The sequence below is a fragment of the Bufo gargarizans genome, chromosome 4 (assembly GCF_014858855.1).
Source record: "Bufo gargarizans isolate SCDJY-AF-19 chromosome 4, ASM1485885v1, whole genome shotgun sequence".
Lineage (NCBI taxonomy): Eukaryota > Metazoa > Chordata > Amphibia > Anura > Bufonidae > Bufo > Bufo gargarizans.
Genome location: NC_058083.1, coordinates 423478580 through 423500012, shown reverse-complemented (window position 1 = coordinate 423500012; position 21433 = coordinate 423478580). Strand labels below are relative to the sequence as shown.

The window sequence follows — 21433 nt, the reverse complement described above, 5'->3', positions numbered from 1 at the left end:
GGGAGAGGTATAAGCAGTAGAAAGAGTGAAGTGCTTATGCCGCTGTACAGATCACTGGTGAGACCTCACTTGGAGTATTGTGCGCAGTACTGGAGGCCATATCTCCAGATGGATATAGATACTCTAGAGAGAGTTCAGAGAAGAGCTACTAAACTAGTACATGGATTGCAGGATAAAACTTACCAGGAAAGGTTAAAAGACCTTAATATGTATAGCTTGGAAGAAAGAAGAGACCGAGGGGATATGATAGAAACTTTTAAATACATAAAGGGAATCAACTCGGTAAAGGAGGAGAGCATATTTAAAAGAAGAAAAACTACCACAAGAGGACACAGTTTTAAATTAGAGGGGCAAAGGTTTAAAAGTAATATAAGGAAGTATTACTTTACTGAGAGAGTAGTGGATGCATGGAATAGCCTTCCTGCAGAAGTGGTAGCTGCAAATACAGTGAAGGAGTTTAAGCATGCATGGGATAGGCATAAGGCTATCCTTCATATAAGATAGGGCCAGGGACTATTCATAGGATTCAGATATATTGGGCAGACTAGATGGGCCAAATGGTTCTTATCTGCCGACACATTCTATGTTTCTTTTTTTTTTTAAATCAAATCATTTTTATTGAAATTGAAATTTCTGTTTTCTTTTTTCCAAAAAAGACATTTTCAGGGTTCACAATCACAATATGACAAAATGAATAACAGAATAAAATTCCATCATGGCTCACAGCAACAAGCATAATAATTATTACCATAGCACAGCATACTCACACTTGAGTACATGAAATCGCAGAGAGTAAACATCCCCCAAAGTCTACCATATCCCTAAACAGGTCAACTTTCCCTTGACCAACAGGACATCTCCCCCCCCCCCTCCCCTCTCGTCCCCCCCCCCCCCCAACAAAGAAAAAGGAGTATTAAACCTTCAAACCCATTTTATAACATGAGATGAGTATGAGACAACCATTCATTCCACAGTTTTTCAAACTTCTGAGGGCAGCCACGCTTTACAAACACACTCTTTTCCAAGATCAACATGTCATTCACCTTCCTTTCAAACTCTTCTATAGTTGGCGGACTCCCCTGGATCCACCTCTGCGCCACCAGTTTCCTAGCCACATAAAGCAGTCTTCCCACCGCCACCTTAACCAACTCACTCTCTCCAATCTCAGCTACATATCCCAGCACACACATCTTAGGATCTCTTTGCAATCTCAGCCCCATGTTCCGGTTAATCCTATTCATCACCCTTTCCCAATATCCACTTATAACCGAGCACGACCACAACATATGCACCAGATCCGCTCCTTCCACCATACATTTCGGACACCTATCATCAGTCCTGACCCCAATTTTCCGTAAAAACACTGGTGTCTTATACACTCTGTGAATGATAAAAAGTTGTGATAATTTTGCCTGCTCGCTGAGAGACACTCTGGGAACCGCCTCCAATATATCATCCCACTGATCCTTCGAAACTGCACCTAAGTCCCCTTCCCACTTCATCATCCTTGACCGGGGGAATCCTTCCAGAAAGCTATCCAATAACACCGTATATACCTGAGAAATCAGTCCTCTCTTCCCGCCCTTCGGAAGGATAAGTTTCTGCACCACATCCATTGTAGCTATACGACACCCTTTTCTCACCGTGACCTCATATGCATGCCGCAATTGCAGATACTGATAGAACCAATTCTTGGGGACATCAAACTCTTGTTGCAGACCCTGAAAAGATTTGAATACCGTGCCATCAAGTAATTGACCTATCCTCATGACTTCCCTAGACTCCCAGTTCCTAAGTCCCGACAGTGACATGAATTCTGGCAACAGACAGTTGTCCCATATTGGGGAAAGCTCCCCCACTCCTCCCACTCCCCTAATTTGCTTCACCGTCGCCCACACTTTCTTCATAAGATCAATAACTAGGACCCTATCTTTCCCCCCATGCATGCCCGCCCCCTCCAAAATGCACATAAGGTCCCTACTACCCACCCAATGCTGTAATATCTTTCCCGTCACATCCACGGCCTGAAAGTCAATCCAGCCCTTAAAATGCTGACACTGAGCCGCCAGGAAATACAACCAAGCATTAGGTACAGCCAAACCGCCCTCCGTCTTAGGGTACTGCAGCGTCTCCAATTTAATCCTTGCTTGGCCATACTTCCAAATAAGATCTCTAAAAATGGAGTGTATTTTCCTAAACCTATCTCGCGGAATCCAGACAGGGGCATTATTAAGCACATAGAGTAACTGCGGCATCATTACCATTTTTAAAAGGTTCACTCTACCCACTACTGACAAAAAGAGCTTACACCAAATTCTCACCTTCAGCCTGAAAGCTACCAGCAGAGGGGTTAGATTAAGATCCTCAAAATCCATCAGTCTAGGCGTTATGTACAATCCTAAATATTTAAACTTAGTCACCCAAGGAATTCTATCATCCTCTCGCACCTCAGGCACACACTGTCCATCCACAGGCATCAAAGCAGATTTTTGCCAATTAATCCTAAGACCGGAGAAGCTCCCAAAGCTATCTATCAGTGACATGGCACCATCCAAGGATGACCCAGTATCGCCCAGAAAAAGCAAGGTATCATCGGCGTAAAGAGCCACCTTATTCTGGACATTACCGTATCTAAACCCCACAATATGAGGAGACAGGCGTATCAAAGCAGCTAGTGGCTCAATGGCCAGAGCAAATAATAGGGGCGACAATGGGCATCCCTGTCTGGTGCCTCTTGCCAATTTAAAACTGTCCGACAACCCTCCATTTGCTCTAATACGGGCTCTGGGACAGGAATACAAAACCTGCACCCACCTCACAAACCGGTCCCCAAACCCCATAACTCTCAGAACACCCCACAGGTACGTCCATTCCACACTGTCGAATGCCTTAGCGGCATCTAAGGAAAGCAAGGCCCTATCCCCGCAGTTGTCAGCCGGGACATTCAGACCAGCATACAGCCTCCTGATGTTGATAGCCGTCGACTTCCCAGGCATAAAACCTGTCTGGTCAGGATGTACAATAGTCAGAATCACCCTGGACAACCTGTTCGCCAACACCTTAGCCAGGAGCTTCACATCAGCCGTAAGAAGCGAAATTGGTCTATACGATTCTGGAAATTTGGGATCTTTCCCAGGTTTGGGAAGTACTACAATTATAGCCTCCTGCATTGAGGGTGGAAGCGAACCAGTCTCCAGTGAGTATTCCAGCACCTTGAGTAATTCCGGGAGAAGCATCCCCTGCATTTTCTTATATACCTCCACAGGCAAACCATCTGCCCCCGGGGCCTTACCATTCGCCATCCCACCCAGTGCTGCTTCCAGTTCCTCCAGTGAAATCGGCTCCTCCAGTCTCTCTCTATCCTCCTCCGACAGAACCGGCAACTGTGCCCCCTCTAAAAAGGCGTTCAGCGCTTCCCCAGAACTAGGGACAGTAGATTCATACAGTGACACATAAAATCCCTTTAATACCTCCAAAATTCCCTTGGTATCCTGCCTACCGCACCCATTCCCATCCCTCAGTTCCTGTATACAGGAGGATCCCCGCTGGGCCTGAGAGACGACCGACAGCAAATGCCCTACCTTCTCACCCTCTTCGAAGGACCTTTGGCGGTAAAAACTACGCTTCCGCTCCGCTGCCTGAATTAAGTGACACCTCAACTGCTCCTGAGCCCCCGCCAGCGCCTCACTATTAACCAGGGAAGGCACCCTGCCAAACACTCGCTCAGCTTCTGCCGCTTGAAAATGTACCTTAACATCCGCCTCCCTAGACTTGGTTTTGTGCTTACAAATCTCTTTAATTAACACTCCCCTCAAGAATGCTTTCATAGCATCCCAAACCCCGTGAATTGAGGCCGTTCCTACATTTATTGCAAAGTATTCCTTAACCGCTTTAGAGACTTCAGATAGATCCCCCAATACATTCAGCCAGTGCGGATTGCACTTCCACAACCTCGGTCCCTGTCCAAGCTCCCCCAAGCACAAGTCAATCTGTACCAGAGAGTGGTCAGACAATGACCGGGGATGATAAACAACCCCCCGGACCAGAGGTAACATACGGTCATTAACAAGCGCCAAATCAATACGTGATAATGAATGATGCGTAGCAGACCGACACGAATATTCACGCCTATCGGGGTTGCGAACTCTCCACACATCCACCAAACCAACTTCAGCCATAATATTCCTCAAGGCCGCACTACCTGGCGATCCGCCCGCTCCTTCCACCCTACATCTATCCATCAAATCATCCGGCGTGCAATTAAAGTCCCCCACTAGTAGCCAAGGCAACCCAGGGAAGTCCGCCACAAACGACATAATCGCCCTCACCAAGGGAGAAGCAAACGGAGGTGGCACATAAACCGCCACTAATACCACCTGGACCCCATCAATCTTACACACAATACAGACAAACCTTCCCTCACCATCCACACATTGCTGCACATGTTCATACCTGATACTCTTATGCACTAAAACACTCACCCCCCTGGAATGCGAAGAGTGCGTCGCATGAACCACTTGGCCCACCCAATTCTTGCTCAGCCAATGTACAGTATCCCTAGTCAAGTGCGTTTCTTGCAAGCAAAGAACGGCTGGCTGAAAGCGCCCCAAATAGTGAAAAATACTCTGCCGTTTTTTCCCATCCGCCATACCTCTCACATTCCAGCTCAACACTTTAATCCCCCGTGTCATGGTGAAACATACCAACATATCTGAGTCTCACTCCCCGCTCACACCCCATCCACTCACATACACCTCCCTTCATCATACTCCTATCGGTCTTTCTACTCCTACCCCAACCCCCCCCCCACCCCCCCCCCCCTCCCCATCCAATAACAGGTTACTGTACCCGGGGATCTCAGTCCCCCCTCCAACACCCACCCTCCCTAACACAGGGCATACAGAGAGCAACTCGCCCCCAAACCTATTATACTTATAACATATTACAACTCCTTTTCTTGAGTAGAGAATCCTCCCCACTACAGAGAAAAACATCTAACATTTCGAAACCGCCTACTCCCTCCTCAGGATCTACCATACGGTAGCATTGCATAACACACTTCATAACTGGTGCAACATCATAGCAACCTTAAAGTGCAAACACATGGTATTAATAAGCATAAGAACCATATCTCAGCTGTCTTCAAGTGTCCAGGGCCCCACTCCTCAATTGCCGCTCGTGGACGTCCAGCCACTGCGCCGCTTCCTCCGGATCCTCAAAAAATCTGGTGGATCCCAAAGCCACCACACGCAATTTAGCAGGGAACAGCATAGCATACTGGACTTGTAATCCTCTCAGCCTCCTCTTTACATCCATAAATCTACTTCTTCTCCGCTGCACCTCATTCGAGTAATCAGGAAATATGGACACTTTAGCTCCATTCAGGACCATCTCCACATTGTCCCTAGACTGCCGCAGGATAGTGTCCCGGTCCTTAAAGTGCAGAATCTTCGCCAACATCGGGCGGGGGGGCCTGCCGGGCGGCAGCGGCCGCATGGGCACCCTGTGCGCCCGTTCTACCGCATACAGGGAAGAAAGGCCTTTCTCATGAAATAGCTGATACAACCACTTTTCCACGAACTCCGTGGCATTGTCCCCCTCCGCCTTTTCTGGCATTCCCACAATCCGCAGGTTACTTCTTCTGGACCTGTTCTCCAGATCGTCCGTTTTGGCGTATAAAGCAGCTATGTCCTTAGCATTCATTTTCGCCGCCATTTGCAACGGCTGAACAGCATCTTCAATTGTGGACACCCTTTTCTCTAATTCAGAGGTACGCTCAGAAATCTTATGCAGGTCATGCCTAATTATAGACACATCTGATCTCAGGCTGCCAACTTGCACTGTGAGCACTTTCAGGGTACTGTTACAGCTAGCCACAGCAGCCATGATATCTTTCAGGGTGGGCTCCTCAGTAGCTGCAGCCTTAGGGCCTACTGTATTTTTCACTGCGCCTGCAGGAGTGAGCGGCGGCCAGTTCACCGCATCCAGGGCCTCACCATCAAGGGAACCGTCCTCCTGATCAGACGAGGTATGTATGTCCACCTCCTTTCCCTCAGCCCAATCGCCCACTCTGCCATCAGCACGAGCATACTTGCTCAGTTTCGCCGCCACACTCTGACTCATCGTCATCTGCGCCGGCTCCTCTCCTCCATCGGCGCCATCTTGGCCCGCATCCAGCCTGTCAGACCTCGGCGCTTTGCTTGACTTCCGCGGCATAACGGGGCACTCACAATCACCGCTGCACTCTCCGGTCTCTGTCTCTCCACCAGGGTACACCAGGAAAGCAATTAGCAGGGTGCTACCATATATTTACTCAGGATATCGGCAGGAGCTGTGAGCGGTGCGTCCTACTCCATGCGCTCTCAGGCCACGCCCCCACATTCTATGTTTCTATGTTAAAGGGGTTCTGCACTTTCCATTAACTGATGATCTATCCTCTGGATAGATCATCAGCTTCTGATCGGCGCGGGTCCGACACCCAGGACCCCCGCCGATCAGCTGTTTGAGAAGGCAGTGGCGCTCCAGCAGCGCCGCGGCCTTCTCACTGTTTACCGCCGGGCCGCCCGCCCACTGACGTCACGACTTGTATCAACTAGAGTGGGCGCGGCTAAGCTCCATTCAAGTGAACAGAGCTTAGCCGCGCCCACTCTAGTTGATACAAGTCGTGACGTCAGTGGGCGGGCGGCCCGGCGGTAAACAGTGAGAAGGCCGCGGCGTTGCTGGAGCGCCACTGCCTTCTCAAACAGCTGATCGGCGGGGGTCCCGGGTGTCGGACCCCGGCCGATCAGAAGCTGATGATCTATCCAGAGGATAGATCATCAGTTAATGGAAAGTGCAGAACCCCTTTAATCCTTACCTTTTGGCTAAACTCTTTCTATCGATTTGAACTCTAGAAGTATCATGTATATTTGTTTTGTAAGTGAGCAAGATGTGTTCTTATTTCCTTATTTTTTTTGTGGCAGCTTGAACAACCAGACTGCACATCAGAAGAACTGTATTCAATAAATGATCTTCAGTCACGTAAGTTTCTCAGTATTTTTTTTTATGATTTTTGTACGTAACAAAAGTAATTGTTCTTCAAATAACAAACTTATTAGACCACATTAGATCACTTTGAATTATCTAATATTCATTATTTACTGTGGCTTTTGAATATATACCATGTTTTTCGCCCCCAAAAGACGCACCTAGGTTTTAGAGGAGGAAAATAGTAAAAAAAAATATTTTTCATTAGACCTCAGATCAGAGTCCCAATCAGAACCCCGATGTTTATAAAACTACCAATGTTAATAAGTAAGACCCCATTCAGACCTCAGCTCAAACCCCCGATGTTCATAAGACCCCCAATCAGACCTCAGATCTGACCCCAACGTGAAAGACCCCCAATCAGACCTCAGATCAGAGCCCCAATGTGAATAAGTCCCCCCATTCAGACCCCAGATCATCTCACACAAAAAAATATAACGCTTATTTTACACGAACGTGTGCGTTCCTTGGCCGTATTGCGGACCGCATTTGCGGATCCGCAATACATGGGCACCATTCCATGTGCATTCCGCATCACGGATGCCGTCCCATTCACTTCAGTGGGTCCACAAATCCGGAGATGCGGAATGGTGCGGTACGGAAGCATGGAACGGAACCCTACGGAAGCACTACGGAGTGCTTCCGTGGGGTTTCGTCCTGTACTTCCGTTCGGCAAAAAGATAGAACATCTCCTATCTTTTTGCAGAACGGCTGGATCGCAGACCCATTAAAGTGAATGGGTCTGCGAACTGCTGTGGCTGCCCCACGGTGGATGTTGGTGCTATGCGACCCGCAATTTGCGGACGGCCACGGGGCGCACATGTTCATGTGGCTTAGTTTCTTTAAACACTTTTATAATATGTTAATTACTTATAGTGCGATTTTTTAATATATAGTGCTCTTACCTTTTTCTGTGGCTTAGTTTCTTTAAAAAACACACTTTTATAATATGTTAATTACTTCACTACCAGCAAGTACGGCGGTTACTTGCTGGTAGCAGCCGCATCCTCCTTTAAAAAAAAAACGCCCCCTCCTCCTGTTGATTGACAGCGGCGATGACGTCACCTCTAAACCCGAAAGAGAAGACGTCATCGGCGCAGGCGCACTGAGGAAGCGAGCGCCCTTCTCTTAGAGCACCTGCGCCGAATGAAGACACGATTGGCCCTGTCAATCAACAGGAGGAGGGGGCGTTTTTTTTTAAAGGAAGATGCGGCGGCTACAAGCAAGTAACCGCCGCTGGTAGTGAAGTAATTAATATATTATAAAAGTGCGTTTTTTAAAGAAACTAAGCCACAGAAAAAGGTAAGAGCACTATATATTGAAAAATCGCACTATAAGAATTTCAATTAGCCCAAAAATGAAAAATGACTTTTGGGGGGTGACAGAAGCTCTTTAATAAGGAAATTGTAATCATCATCCTTGCGATGGTTGTATTCACATTAAGGGAGGCAAGATGAAATAAAAAAATACATCTCGAAAAACCCCTTTAATAATTACAGGTCTCATGTTTTTATAATAATTTAAGTACACAATATAACTACCGTACTTTCCGCCCTATAAGACGCACCTGCCCATAAGATGCACCTAGATTTTAGAGGAGGAAAATAAGAAAAAAAATATTTTTAACCAAAGTTGTGTTAAAATAATATTGACACATTATGGATTATGGGGGCGGATCTGCTGCTGACACAATATTATGGGGGGGGATCTGCTGATGACACCCGGTTATTATGAGTGAGGTCACTTTATTAGGAGTGGGGTCAATTTATTAGGAGTTGGGTCAATTTATTGGGGGGGGGGGGGGGTCACTTTGCCCTGACTGGGGTGTAGACAGACAGACAGACAGAAGGCCATGGTCAAAGGAGGACAAGTTTTCAGCAGGCTCTGTATGTCAATTCACTGACAAGCAGTTATTGGCATACCTAAAACGCTATATGTGCAGGCAGTGTGACGGAGATGCGGAGCAGGCATGTGTGACACTTAAGTCTGCTCCGCCCCTCTCTCTGCTTGCTCTTGCGCTGAGCGCTCCAACTTTCCTCCTCCTCCCTCCTCCGTAGCAGCGCTTCGGGCCGGCCGGTCCCCACCACGGACAGCCCACATAGCCGACCAGCCTCTGCATCACCATATGCAGCCCGGTCGGTTCCAGCCTAGGAACACCTGCAGCGTGTCCGGCTCCTACCAAGCACCACAAGCGCGTCCGGATCGCAGCGGCCGTTTGATCGCATCGCAGCACAGCAGGTACAGTGACTTCACAAGCGCTGGACATGCTATTTTCCCCTGTATTAACCCCATAAGACGCACTAACTTTCCCCCCCAATTTAGGGGTGGGGGGGCGCGTCTTATATGCCGAAAAATACGGTATGTTGTATTAGTGCCTTTTACATTGGCAAATGATTGGGCCCATTATTATGGATGAACATTCTTGTAAATTTGCCAGCAATCACCTGATAAATGTACAAATGCTAGTTTTTCAGCTTATCAGATCATTTAGGCGAGCATGAAAGTGATCGCTGGTCGGAAACACACCTCTCAGTTTAAACCAGGGATGCGCTGCTGACATAATCTAAATTATGATGGATGAAAAATAACATGGTCTTTGTCAAGCCTTTTTAACCTGTATTCATCTATGTGGTTTTTTTTTTAACTCTAATGTATATTAACAACTTTATAAAGAATACAGAACCTGCAATATAGTAAGGTGCAAGTTATGGTGTCATAATAACAAATTATGTATATAACGCCAATAACAGAGCCCGCCAATCCAAGCTGAGGGTCGACTGGCTTATAGTATAATGTACAGGTCCTCCCAGCACTATGCTAAATTATGCTAAAGTGAAATATAAAAATATAAAGAGAAAAGGGGAAAAGAAACGGGGTATGGGAAAGAAAGCGCAGAGGAAGAGAGAAAGAAAAAGGGGGAATTGGTAGGGGGCAGCGGAAATCCAACAGTCACAGAAGGCAAGGTTCTAAGTATCACATCTATGACCAACACAACCTCCTATTCTCAGCATAGCCAATCAAAAAAAGTTGTCCAGGGAAGCCACAGTTGTTCTACTTGGTATGAATTATCTTGGTCTTCTGCCATAAATGACTCCATGTGATTCAATTCAAGCTGACAAGCTATAGGCAATCATAGGCAGACAAAATATGTCACAGCCCTTTTTTTTCCAGCCCAAAATGTGATTGCAGTACACTAGAAAAAACACTTGACTGCACTTGAGCCGATCTAGGAGACTCATCTCAATATATTGGTTCTTTTGCAATCAGAATTTCTCTTAAGAATTGTCAATTTCTAGCACATTTTTATTTTCTAAGAATTCTTAGGGAATCAAATGATAATCTATAATGTAATAATAACATGAGCTGAATGATAAGTGCAAAATATGTTGTAAAATACCTAGTTAATTGACATGTGGCATCTAATTTTACATCTGTTTTACTCCTGGAAATTCCTATTACAGTAAGATCATACTGTAGTCAAGTACCTGTGTGTATAATATTATACTTATATACAGTTTGACTATATGTTCTATATTCCTCCCACTCTTTGGCCCACCTGTAAATCTCCCCCACGTTAACCCTACCCAGATTTCAAAGATCTGAATGAAGACATGAAACAAGGCCTGGGGCATCTCGCAGCAACATTAGAGCAATACCTAAAGAAAGAAATCCCAGACTCTTCCAAGCTCCCACCTGGATTCCAGACACTTGAGTATTTCTGCAAAGTAAGTGCCAAGTCTAAATTTGTAAGAAAGTTGAATTCTGTGTGATGTAATGCAGTTTTCGGTTGTTGACATAGTTGCTTTTAACTCTAGAAAAGTAGCCAAGGGACTCTCTTCATCAACGTGTTTATTTGTCAGTGCCAATGATTAATTGTGGTAGTAAAGCTTCTGTTTAGTAAGGATCTTTAATTAAAATGCAAGTTGTCTGAAGGTCTACAAAGGACTCTGTTTTCTTCAAACGATAAAAATTCACTTTTATCAAACTATTGTGGGAATTATATTAAGGGATAGTCAAATGAAAATAAAATTGATGGTATTTTTATAATACAGAAAGGCTCAGATTGGCCCACAGGGAGCAGGTGAGTCCTCCAGTGGGCTCCTGTGTAACGGTGGGTTCTTAGTCCCCCACAGCCTGCAGAAATGGCACATGGCTCAATACCGTAGATTGAATGAATTACATATAAATAGGCAGAATAGAACATCTCAAACAGTCTATGTGTCTATATTAAAAACTGCGTATGTAATCAAATAAACTAGCCATTATAGATGCACCAAGTGGGTTTGATGACTTCTGGGTACAGAAACAGGCAAGCCAGTATCCGTTTTACCAAGAAACCCGTCTTCTTGAAGTCGCTGCAAGGGCCATTATCAGGGACAGACTGGGCATGGAGCCTACAGGGAAATTTCCCTGTGGGCTGATGCTCAGGGGGCCACCTGGGCCCTCCTCAAGCAACCGGGTACAAAACGATCTGACACTCACAGTGTTACTTAACCATGGGAGCATCTGGTATTTATGTACCCGGCCAAGTACCTCAGATGCCCTACTCAATCAAACGGTATCACCATTATCAGGATGGCGATGCAGTGAAATACTACCCATAGCTTCCTGACCTGACGTTCACACTCATAGAAAACTGGCTATTAGGTTTGAAGCATGAGGCAGTGTACAAATAACACAGGCACCTAAAAATCTCAGGTTGGCAGAGGCCTGTGGCCTGCACTGCAGATGGTATGGCTGACCCTATCTACTTGTGTTCTTCCTGATTACTTGTGTTGCCCCACCTGCTGTCAATTTGGTAGGGCCACTTCTAGTTTTTTTTCCAGGGCCATTTTACAGACGTGGACAAAATTGTTGGTACCCTTTGGTCAATGAAAGAAAAAGTCACAATGGTCACAGAAATAACTTTAATCTGACAAAAGTAATAATAAATTAAAATTCTATAAATGTTAACCAATGAAAGTCAGACATTGTTTTTCAACCATGCTTCAACAGAATTATGTAAAAAAATAAACTCATGAAACAGGCATGGACAAAAATGATGGTACCCCTAGAAAACACAGAACATAATGTGACCAAAGGGACATGTTAATTCAAGGTGTGTCCACTAATTAGCATCACAGGTGTCTACAACCTTGTAATCAGCCATTGGGCCTATATATATGGCTCCAGGTAATCACTGTGTTGTTTGGTGATATGGTGTGTACCACACTCGACATGGACCAGAGGAAGCAAAGGAAAGAGCTGTCTCAAGAGATCAGAAAGAAAATTATAGACAAGCATGTTAAAGGTAAAGGCTATAAGACCATCTCCAAGCAACTAGATGTTCCTGTGAGTACAGTTGCACATATTATTCATAAGTTTAAGATCCATGGGACTGTAGCCAACCTCCCTGGACGTGGCCGCAGGAGGAAAATTGATGACAAATCTAAGAGACGGATAATCCGAATGGTAACAAAAGAGCCTAGAAAGACTTCTAAAGAGATTCAAGGTGAACTTCATGCTCAAGGAACATCAGTGTCAGATCGCACCATCCGTCGTTGTTTGAGCCAAAGTGGACTACATGGGAGACGACCAAGGAGGACACCATTGTTGAAAACGAATCATAAAAAAGCAAGACTGGAATATGCCAAACTACATGTTGACAAGCCACAAAGCTTCTGGGAGAATGTCCTGTGGACAGATGAGACAAAAATCGAAGTTTTTGCCAAGGCACATCAGCTGTATGTTCACAGACGAAAAAATGAAGCATATCAAGAAAAGAACACTGTCCCTACTGTGAAACATGGAGGAGGCTCTGTTATGTTCTGGGGCTGCTTTGCTGCGTCTGGCACAGGGTGTCTTGAATCTGTGCAGGGTACAATGAAATCTCAAGACTATCAAGGAATTCTAGAGAGAAATGTACTAGCCAGTGTCAGAAAGCTTGGTCTCAGTCGCAGGTCATGGGTCTTGCAACAGGACAATGACCCAAAACACACCGCTAAAAACACCCAAGAATGGCTAAGAGGAAAAAATTGGACTATTCTAAAGTGGCCTTCTATGAGCCCTGACCTCAATCCTATTGAGCATCTTTGGAAGGAGCTGAAACATGCAGTCTGGAAAAGGCACCCTTCAAACCGGACACAACTGGAGCAGTTTGCTCATGAGGAGTGGGCCAAAATACCTGCTGAGAGGTGCAGATGTCTCATTGACAGTTACAGGAAGCGTTTGATTGCAGTGATTGCCTCAAAAGGTTGCGCAACAAAATATTAAGTTAGGGGTACCATCATTTTTGTCCATGCCTGTTTCATGAGTTTATTTTTTTACATAATTCTGTTGAAGCATGGTTGAAAAACAATGTCTGACTTTCATTGGTTAACATTTATAGAATTTTAATTTATTATTACTTTTGTCAGATTAAAGTTATTTCTGTGACCATTGTGACTTTTTCTTTCATTGACCAAAGGGTACCAACAATTTTGTCCACGTCTGTAAGTTGCTAGTCCGGCCCTGATCAACACAGTCAGAATATTTATACTGCACTGATTAACAGTCTATATCCTTTCTGTAAATAAATTAGAATCTGTAAGGGAGGAGTTTCTAACTTATTATCACAAAGACCAAGCCAATAAGAGCTCGCGATCTGCGCTAAGTTTGACGACAAAAAGAAGTCTTTGGTAAATCAAAATATATATTTATTAAAATAATAATAATACAGTGCAAATTAATCAAATATAAAATTGGTGACAATAAAATTATGAAAATTAATTAATGATATGCAAGCTTTTAAGAAAGCCAAAATAACCTATAGCAGTGATGGCGAACCTATGGCACGGGTGCCGGAGGCGGCACTCAGAGCCCTCTCAGTGGGCACCCGCGCCTTGGAAAAAGTCTATGGTGTACCAATATGCTTTAGACTTTTCCTGCCATTCATCAGCACAGGACACACTATGAAGAGCACAGGCAGCACATTGAATGTAGGCTATTAAGCTATTATAGCTAAATGATAAAGTAAATGGAAGATATACTATATTGGTATTCAGGTTAAATTGCCGTGTTGGCACTTTGCGATAAATAAGTGGGTATTTGGTTGCAGTTTGGGCACTCGGTCTCTAAAAGGTTCACCATCACTGACCTATAAGATATACATATATTCCTTACAATTTCTTATTGTGATAATACCCTACACTATATTTTAAATTACTTTACTACCTGATTTCTCTCAGCCGATAGATGTCTCAGAATAAACTCAAGTCTGATTTATATATATATATATATATATATATATATATACATACACACCATACATGCATAGAACTGAACTCAGTTCCTTGGAGATGATACTGTGATATAAGAATAATTTTCAACAGTATGTTTTAATCTCCCTGCATTGGAAAACGTTAGAATGATACTGCAGTTACAAACCAGCCTTATTCCAAAACAGATTCTACACCCAAAATATGGTTAATTGAATATATATATGTGCAAATATATTATTTTTGGTCACCTATAAAATATAGGAAAGTTTATACTATACCAGTGTATCGGCTGGCAGAAATCAGTTTCAAGATTCAGGACTATAGACTGATCTGGTCCTATTTGTTCCTGGACGGTTATGTCCTCATTGAAAATATTGGGGGGTGGAATGATGTTCTCAAGGAATGGGTGGATCCCCCTTGATGACTGGATAGGTGGTCCTAGTTCACCGGATGGTTCTGATGACTTCCTCAGGTAGGTGTATCAGATGGGATCAGATGGCCTCCCCTCTGTCAGCTCATGCCACCTTTTTATCCCATTCAAAAATGGGATTGGTCTGGTTTGATCATTTACTAGTGACATTACAAATGTTAATTTCCCCAACTATTTTGTAATATACAGTACAGACCAAAAGTTTGGACACACTTTCTCGTTCAAAGAGTTTTCTTTATTTTCATGACTATGAAAATTGTAGATTCACAGTAAAGGCATCACAACTATGAATTAACACATGTGGAATTTTATACATAACAAAAAAGTGTGAAACAACTGAAAATATGTCATATTCTAGGTTCTTCAAAGTAGACACCTTTTGCTTTGATTACTGCTTTGCACACTCTTGGCATTCTCTTGATGAGCTTCAAGAGGTAGTCACCTGAAATGGTTTTCACTTCACAGGTGTGCCCTGTCAGGTTTAATAAGTGGGATTTCTTGCCTTATAAATGGGGTTGGGACCATCAGTTGCGTTGTGGAGAAGTCGGGTGGATACACAGCTGATAGTCCTACTGAATAGACTGATAGAATTTGTATTATGGCAAGAAAAAAGCAGCTAAGTAAAGAAAAACGAGTGGCCATCATTACTTTAAGAAATGAAGGTCAGTCAGTCCGAAAAATTGGGAAAACTTTGAAAGTGTCCCAAGTGCAGTCACAAAAACCATCAGGCGCTACAAAGAAACTGGCTCATATGTGGACCGCCCCAGAAAATGAAGACCAAGAGTCACCTCTGCTGTGGAGGATAAGTTCATCCGAGTCACCAGCCTCAGATTAGAGACCAGGTCAATGCCACACAGAGTTCTAGCAGCAGACACATCTCTAGAACAACTGTTAAGAGGAGACTGTGTGAATCAGGCCTTCATGGTAGAATATCTGCTAGGAAACCACTGCTAAGGACAGGCAACAAGCAGAAGAGACTTGTTTGGGCTAAAGAACACAAAGAATGGACATTAGACCAGTGGAAATCTGTGCTTTGTTCTGATGAGTCCAAATTTGAGATCTTTGGTTCCAACCACCGTGTCTTTGTGCAACGCAGAAAAGGTGAACGGATGCACTCTACATACCTGGTTCCCACCGTGAAGCATGGAGGAGGAGGTGTGATGGTGTGGGGGTGCTTTGCTGGTGACACTGTTGGGGATTTATTCAAAATTTAAGGCAGACTGAACCAGCATGGCTACCACAGCATCTTGCAGCGGCATGCTATTCCATCCAGTTTGCGTTTAGTTGGACCATCATTTATTTTTCAACAGGACAATAACCCCAAACACACCTCCAGGCTGTGTAAGGGCTATTTGACCATGAAGGAGAGTGATGGGTGCTGCGCCAGATGACCTGGCCTCCACAGTCACCAGACCTGAACCCAATCGAGATGGTTTGGGGTGAGCTGGACCGCAGAGTGAAGGCAAAAGGGCCAACAAGTGCTAAGCATCTCTGGGAACTCCTTCAATACTGTTGGAAGACCATTTCAGGTGACTACCTCTTGAAGCTCATCAAGAGAATGCCAAGAGTGTGCAAAGCAGTAATCAAAGCAAAAGGGGGCTACTTTGAAGAACCTAGAAAATGACATATTTTCAGTTGTTTCAGTTGTTTTTTTGTTATGTATATAATTCCACATGTGTTAATTCATAGTTTTGATGCCTTCAGTGTGAATCTACAATTGTCATAGTGATGAAAATAAAGAAAACTCTTTGATTGAGAAGGTGTGTCCAAACCTTTGGTCTGTACTGTATGTCTTAATTTTTACTCTACCACTAGATGGCACTAGGGCTCTATGTAAAAAGTTTTGACAATTAACGCTATTTCCTATATTTTCTCTTTTAATTTGAAGAAATTTGAAGTTAATCTTTAACTGGGATTTTAGACAGAACTTCTAGAACAATAGAATTTAAATATAAAGGTGTTTTGAACGTGCAATAAACTTTTCGCTATATAGACAGGGGTTATTATCCAGAATATATGGGGCGCTCAACTCGGTCCCTCCTGATCACAAACTACCCTACATGAGAGCTTGGGAGGCGGATATGAGTCGGGAACTTACGCCCTCCAAATGGTCAGATTGCTCAATGGTCCTCACGAAGGGTTCATGGCAAATCACATTAGCCGAGACTTCTATAAAAGTGCTTCATAGGACTTACCTGGTTCCTGCACGCCTACACGATATATATCCAGAAGTCTCTCCACTTTGTTTTAGAGGCTGCGGTGAGGTGGGTACTATGATTCACACATGGTAGTCATGCCGTGTAGTAAAGAGATTCTGGGATAGGGTGATTAAACTGATTTCCGCAGTCTTAGACTGTAATTGCCCCAAGACAGTGCCCTTCTGTCTGTTAGGTGACAAGCCGCACAAGATTCCTTATGCTAAATTCAAGCTTGCCCAATTTATTCTTCTGGCGGCGAGGATTCACATTGCTTTTAAATGGCGTTCTGACTCGTTATCCTTCCCGGCTGTTGTAGATAGGGTCAATAAAATATTGATATTCGAAAAGCTGTCGGCTATTCGCACCAATGTGTATGCTGCCTTTGAGAGGGTGTGGGAACCCTGGCTAGCTTCTCCCCACTCTCCAGACGTCAGATATAGTATTTCCCTATAAATTGAGCTTCTGTATGTCAGATTGATATATTCTTGCATAATCTGCAATAACATGCATTGCTTAATGTACCATGCTTTATGTGTACACCCAAGAGACGTACCTGTAATATGTCACCTGTTATGTGAACTTTATTCATGTAATTGCCTTCCTTCTTTACTATGCAAAAAACCCAAATAAATGGTTTTTGAAACTAAATATAAAGGTGTATCCAGGATTAGACCTCTATTCTCAAGGACTTGTAGGTACACAACTCCTAGGCATAACTAAACACCTTTCCTAGTCATTGTGATAAAACAGGATTCAAGTGATACTTTGCCCATTGTTTGCTTATGGACATCTGTGTTTACAATCCCCCCTTCCTGAGATCTTCTGAGAAACAGATAATTAACTTCACACCAGTCTCACTCTCTGACATAGCACTCTGAAACTACATTGGCATTTCCACCTCAGTTCTAACATGAAATAGATATCCTTTTATCAAACTTCTAGTTATATAGAAAACCCAATTTTATAACATATCATATAAAAACAAAATCCGTTCATATGAGGATTAATATATATATTACAATGAATACTAAATTATATTCTTTTTACTCACTGAAAATAAACTAAAACTCAGCACATTTCTATTTGGTTACCTATCTGTGTAACTACAGACAGCATTTTATGATACGTCTCTGTAAAGGCATAAATACTTTTATGATATGTGTTAAACACCCTCCTCTCAAGAGAATACTTATACAAACATTTGTGCACAAATCCTTTATCTCGAAGTTAGGGATTCTAAGTCCAAAGAGTTTGAACTCATATTGCCCTTTTGACAAAATCAGTCAAGATGGCTTCTCCTAATGTTTATTTCCATATATCTGTATAGGCCTATCCAATAGTTCTGACAGCACATATGGCAGCATCGTGCTGTTGCCTGCCATTATGTAAGCATGTGTTCCTGACTCCGATATCTATGAGGGCCCAAGTCCAAGGCAGGAGCCAGTTAGCAAAATACTAGGTGCAGTTTTAAGGTACAGTGAGCCTCCAGAATCCGTTTTACTGGTCAGTGCACCTCAGTCAGACACTAAAAAAGTGTTATTCAAACGTACTAGGCAAGTACTATTCCCTGTGTGTGGAGGGCAACTGTTGGGAATTGCATAGACTTACATGTTTTTGTAGAGTTTATTATAGCCTGTTGTTGTGTGACCAGGGTTTTTCAGTTATTTTTTGTAACTTCTTTAATGCCTTTCTGATATTCTCTGATCAAAACTATCTTTTATTAAAGGCCATATTACACTGGACAATTCTCGGGTCAGTTATTGGCAAAAGTGTTCATAGGAAGGTTTGTGCCCAATAATCAGCCCATGTAATTGTAGTGCAGATCAGCCGATAAATAAGTAAACTCTTGTTTTTCAGTTGCTTACGTTGGTTAGGCAACATCAAAGCTGCTCACTTATTGGCAGCACTTTGCAAAATCAAAACACAAAGTTAGTCAGCACGTCCTGTAAAATGAAATAAATGTGCAGATACATGTCACCATGGCTAAAAATGCAAGAGTAAAGCCAAAAACAATGTTAGGCTACTTTCACACTTGCGGCAGGACGGATCCGACAGACTGTTCACCATGTCGGATCCGTCCTGCGGCTATTTCGCCGTGCCGCCGCTTCGTCCCCATTGACTATAATAGGGACGGGGCGGAGCTCCGGTGCAGCATGGCGAAAGGCCGCCGGACTAAAATTACTGCATGTCAGGCTTTTTAGTCCGGCGGCTTTCGCCGTGCTGCGCCGGAGCTCCGCCCCCGTCCCCATTATAGTCAATGGGGACGGAGCGGCGGCACGGCGATATAGCGGCAGGACGGATCCGACATGGTGAAAAGCCTGTCGGATCCATCCTGCCGCAAGTGTGAAAGTAGCCTAACATCACTCTGCAAATATAGAATCTATAAATGACTGCTGTATTCTTGAATGAGGTAACTGGCAAATATATTTTGATCAAAATGTGCTCATCTACCACAGCAAGGTGACCTCTTGTAGATGGACCCTACTCTATAATGACTCCTATTCTTGGGCCAACAGGCCTCAAATGAATTCTGGGAAAGTAGGGTCTAGCTATATGCTGCATTAATTAAAAAAACAGAACCCTGCCCTGTGTAATCAGGGGTGTGCTGCTGATTATCGATACAGGCGAATGAGGGAGGTACAATCACTGTAGGAATTATTGCTCCCCAATACAGTATATTTTGCAATTGCCAATATAATAGGTAGAAGCAAACGATCGGCGATTTAAGCGATGATTGGTGGTTGACCATCCCAAATATCGGGCATTGTAATACCTCCCTAAGACTTCTCTTTTCAGTTCTTATGTTATTTTATTATGTTGATGGTACAGCAGGTACTTTGATCAGGCCTCATCATAATATGGTATTACCTCTCAAACTGCTGCACTTAGGCTAGTTGTCATGGACAGTGTCCAGCTTCAGAGCATACAATAATATAGGGAATTCTGCATGGCTGTAGGTGATAGTAATTTGTAGGCCATTTTGGTGCTGACAGGTTGTCTTTAATGAATTCCCCAACAGTGTCTATTTTGTAATGCATTTTTGCCCCCATAGGGACTAAAAGGTGACTATTTCTGGCTAAGTAATACTTGTAGAGCAATGTCGAATTATTTCTTCATGTCTGACTATTGAGGAATTTCCAGCACTTTACTGTGTGGTAGATTATTTGGTATTGAATTTGAGAATAATAGTTTTGAAACTTTTTTTTGTTATATCTGTGCATTTGTTTTGATAAGGAGGTGTCACGTTCTAATTTTGAAGCCAAAATAAAAAAACGGTCTCTGGCATAAATGTATATTTACATCCCATGCTTGAAATTGTCATAAACTAGAAACCAATGAAGCCTGCAAGCAAGAACGAATTGGTTAGGCACTTTATTCCAGTCCACCTCTTTCATCATTTTTAGGTAAAAATTGTGTTTATAGTGCAGATTATTACAGATTTCCTACCTGACAATTGCTTATAACTATGGATTATGTCAGACTAATGGTCAGCTTTAAACATTTGATCATCTGATATCGAGGAAGCAATCAAATAAGTATTCAATATAGATTTCTTAAAGAGCATCTGTCACCATAATAAACCCTATTAAATCTGGCATATTGCCTGGTAGGATTGTTCATGGTGACCAAAATGATATCTTTCTTTTGTCTCTAGGGTTAATATTTGCAGATTTCACCTTTTTTATATTTATGCAAATTATCTATTTGAAGCACTAGGGGGCTGGATGCATCTTTGGGAGCACCAGTAGCCCAACACCCCTGTGCTCTCTGTACTGCCTCCCCACCTTTGATTCATAGGGTTAGACATGTTGTTTAGCCCTCTGTTCTCACATCAGCCCCAGTGACAACCACAGATCAGAACGTGGATCGCTTTTCATTTGCTTTGGCTTATTTTATTGGCCATTGCAAAATATATGGGGGAGCAATGATTGCTAAAGTGATTGAACCTTCCTATTCATCTGTATCGATATTCGTAAGCACACCCATGATTACCTACTAGCGATGTGCTGTTTTATTTTTCATTAATTTGCATATAAATCTGAAAATATTAACCCTAGAGAAAAAAGAAAGGTATCATTTAGTCACCATGATCAACCCTACCAGGCTATATGCCTGGTTTAAAAGGGTTGATCATGCTGACAAATGCTATTTAAGACTCCAAAATTACGCCTTCCTGGCATATCCAAAAAAAGTCAGATCAGATTAAATTATCTTTGGAATCTTGATGGTTGTGTATCATTTTTGACCTCTTAAATCGTTTTTAAGGACTTGCAAATGGAGAATGTCATGCTAGGTGTTTGGTAGAGATGAGCAAAGTTCTTAAGAATTAGATTTGGCTGCGTTGCCAAATTTTGCAAAAAAATGTGGTTTGTGACAAGTTGCTTAGTCAAGTATGATTTTTATTTTTACCGCCATTTCAGAGAAAATCTATTCATTTCCACAAAGCACGAGGAAATTCGGATTCCTGGCAGGTCGTGAACTTAGATTCACTCAACACTAATGTTCGTTATTAACTGCTTGGTACCAGGGAAATACTGTAG

The 21433-nt window shown here is 43.2% G+C and overlaps 1 protein-coding gene across 2 annotated transcripts in view; it reads left to right on the top strand.

The window, feature by feature from the left end:
• SMYD3 (SET and MYND domain containing 3) overlaps positions 1–21433 on the top strand; it is a 709171-nt gene that overhangs the window by 154363 nt on the left and 533375 nt on the right. For both annotated transcript variants that reach the window (XM_044291898.1, XM_044291900.1), the window contains 2 exons: positions 6963–7020; positions 10615–10751. In XM_044291898.1, the coding sequence (XP_044147833.1) occupies positions 10638–10751 (114 nt within the window). In that variant the 5' untranslated portion in view covers positions 6963–7020; positions 10615–10637. The remainder of the gene's footprint in view (positions 1–6962; positions 7021–10614; positions 10752–21433) is intronic.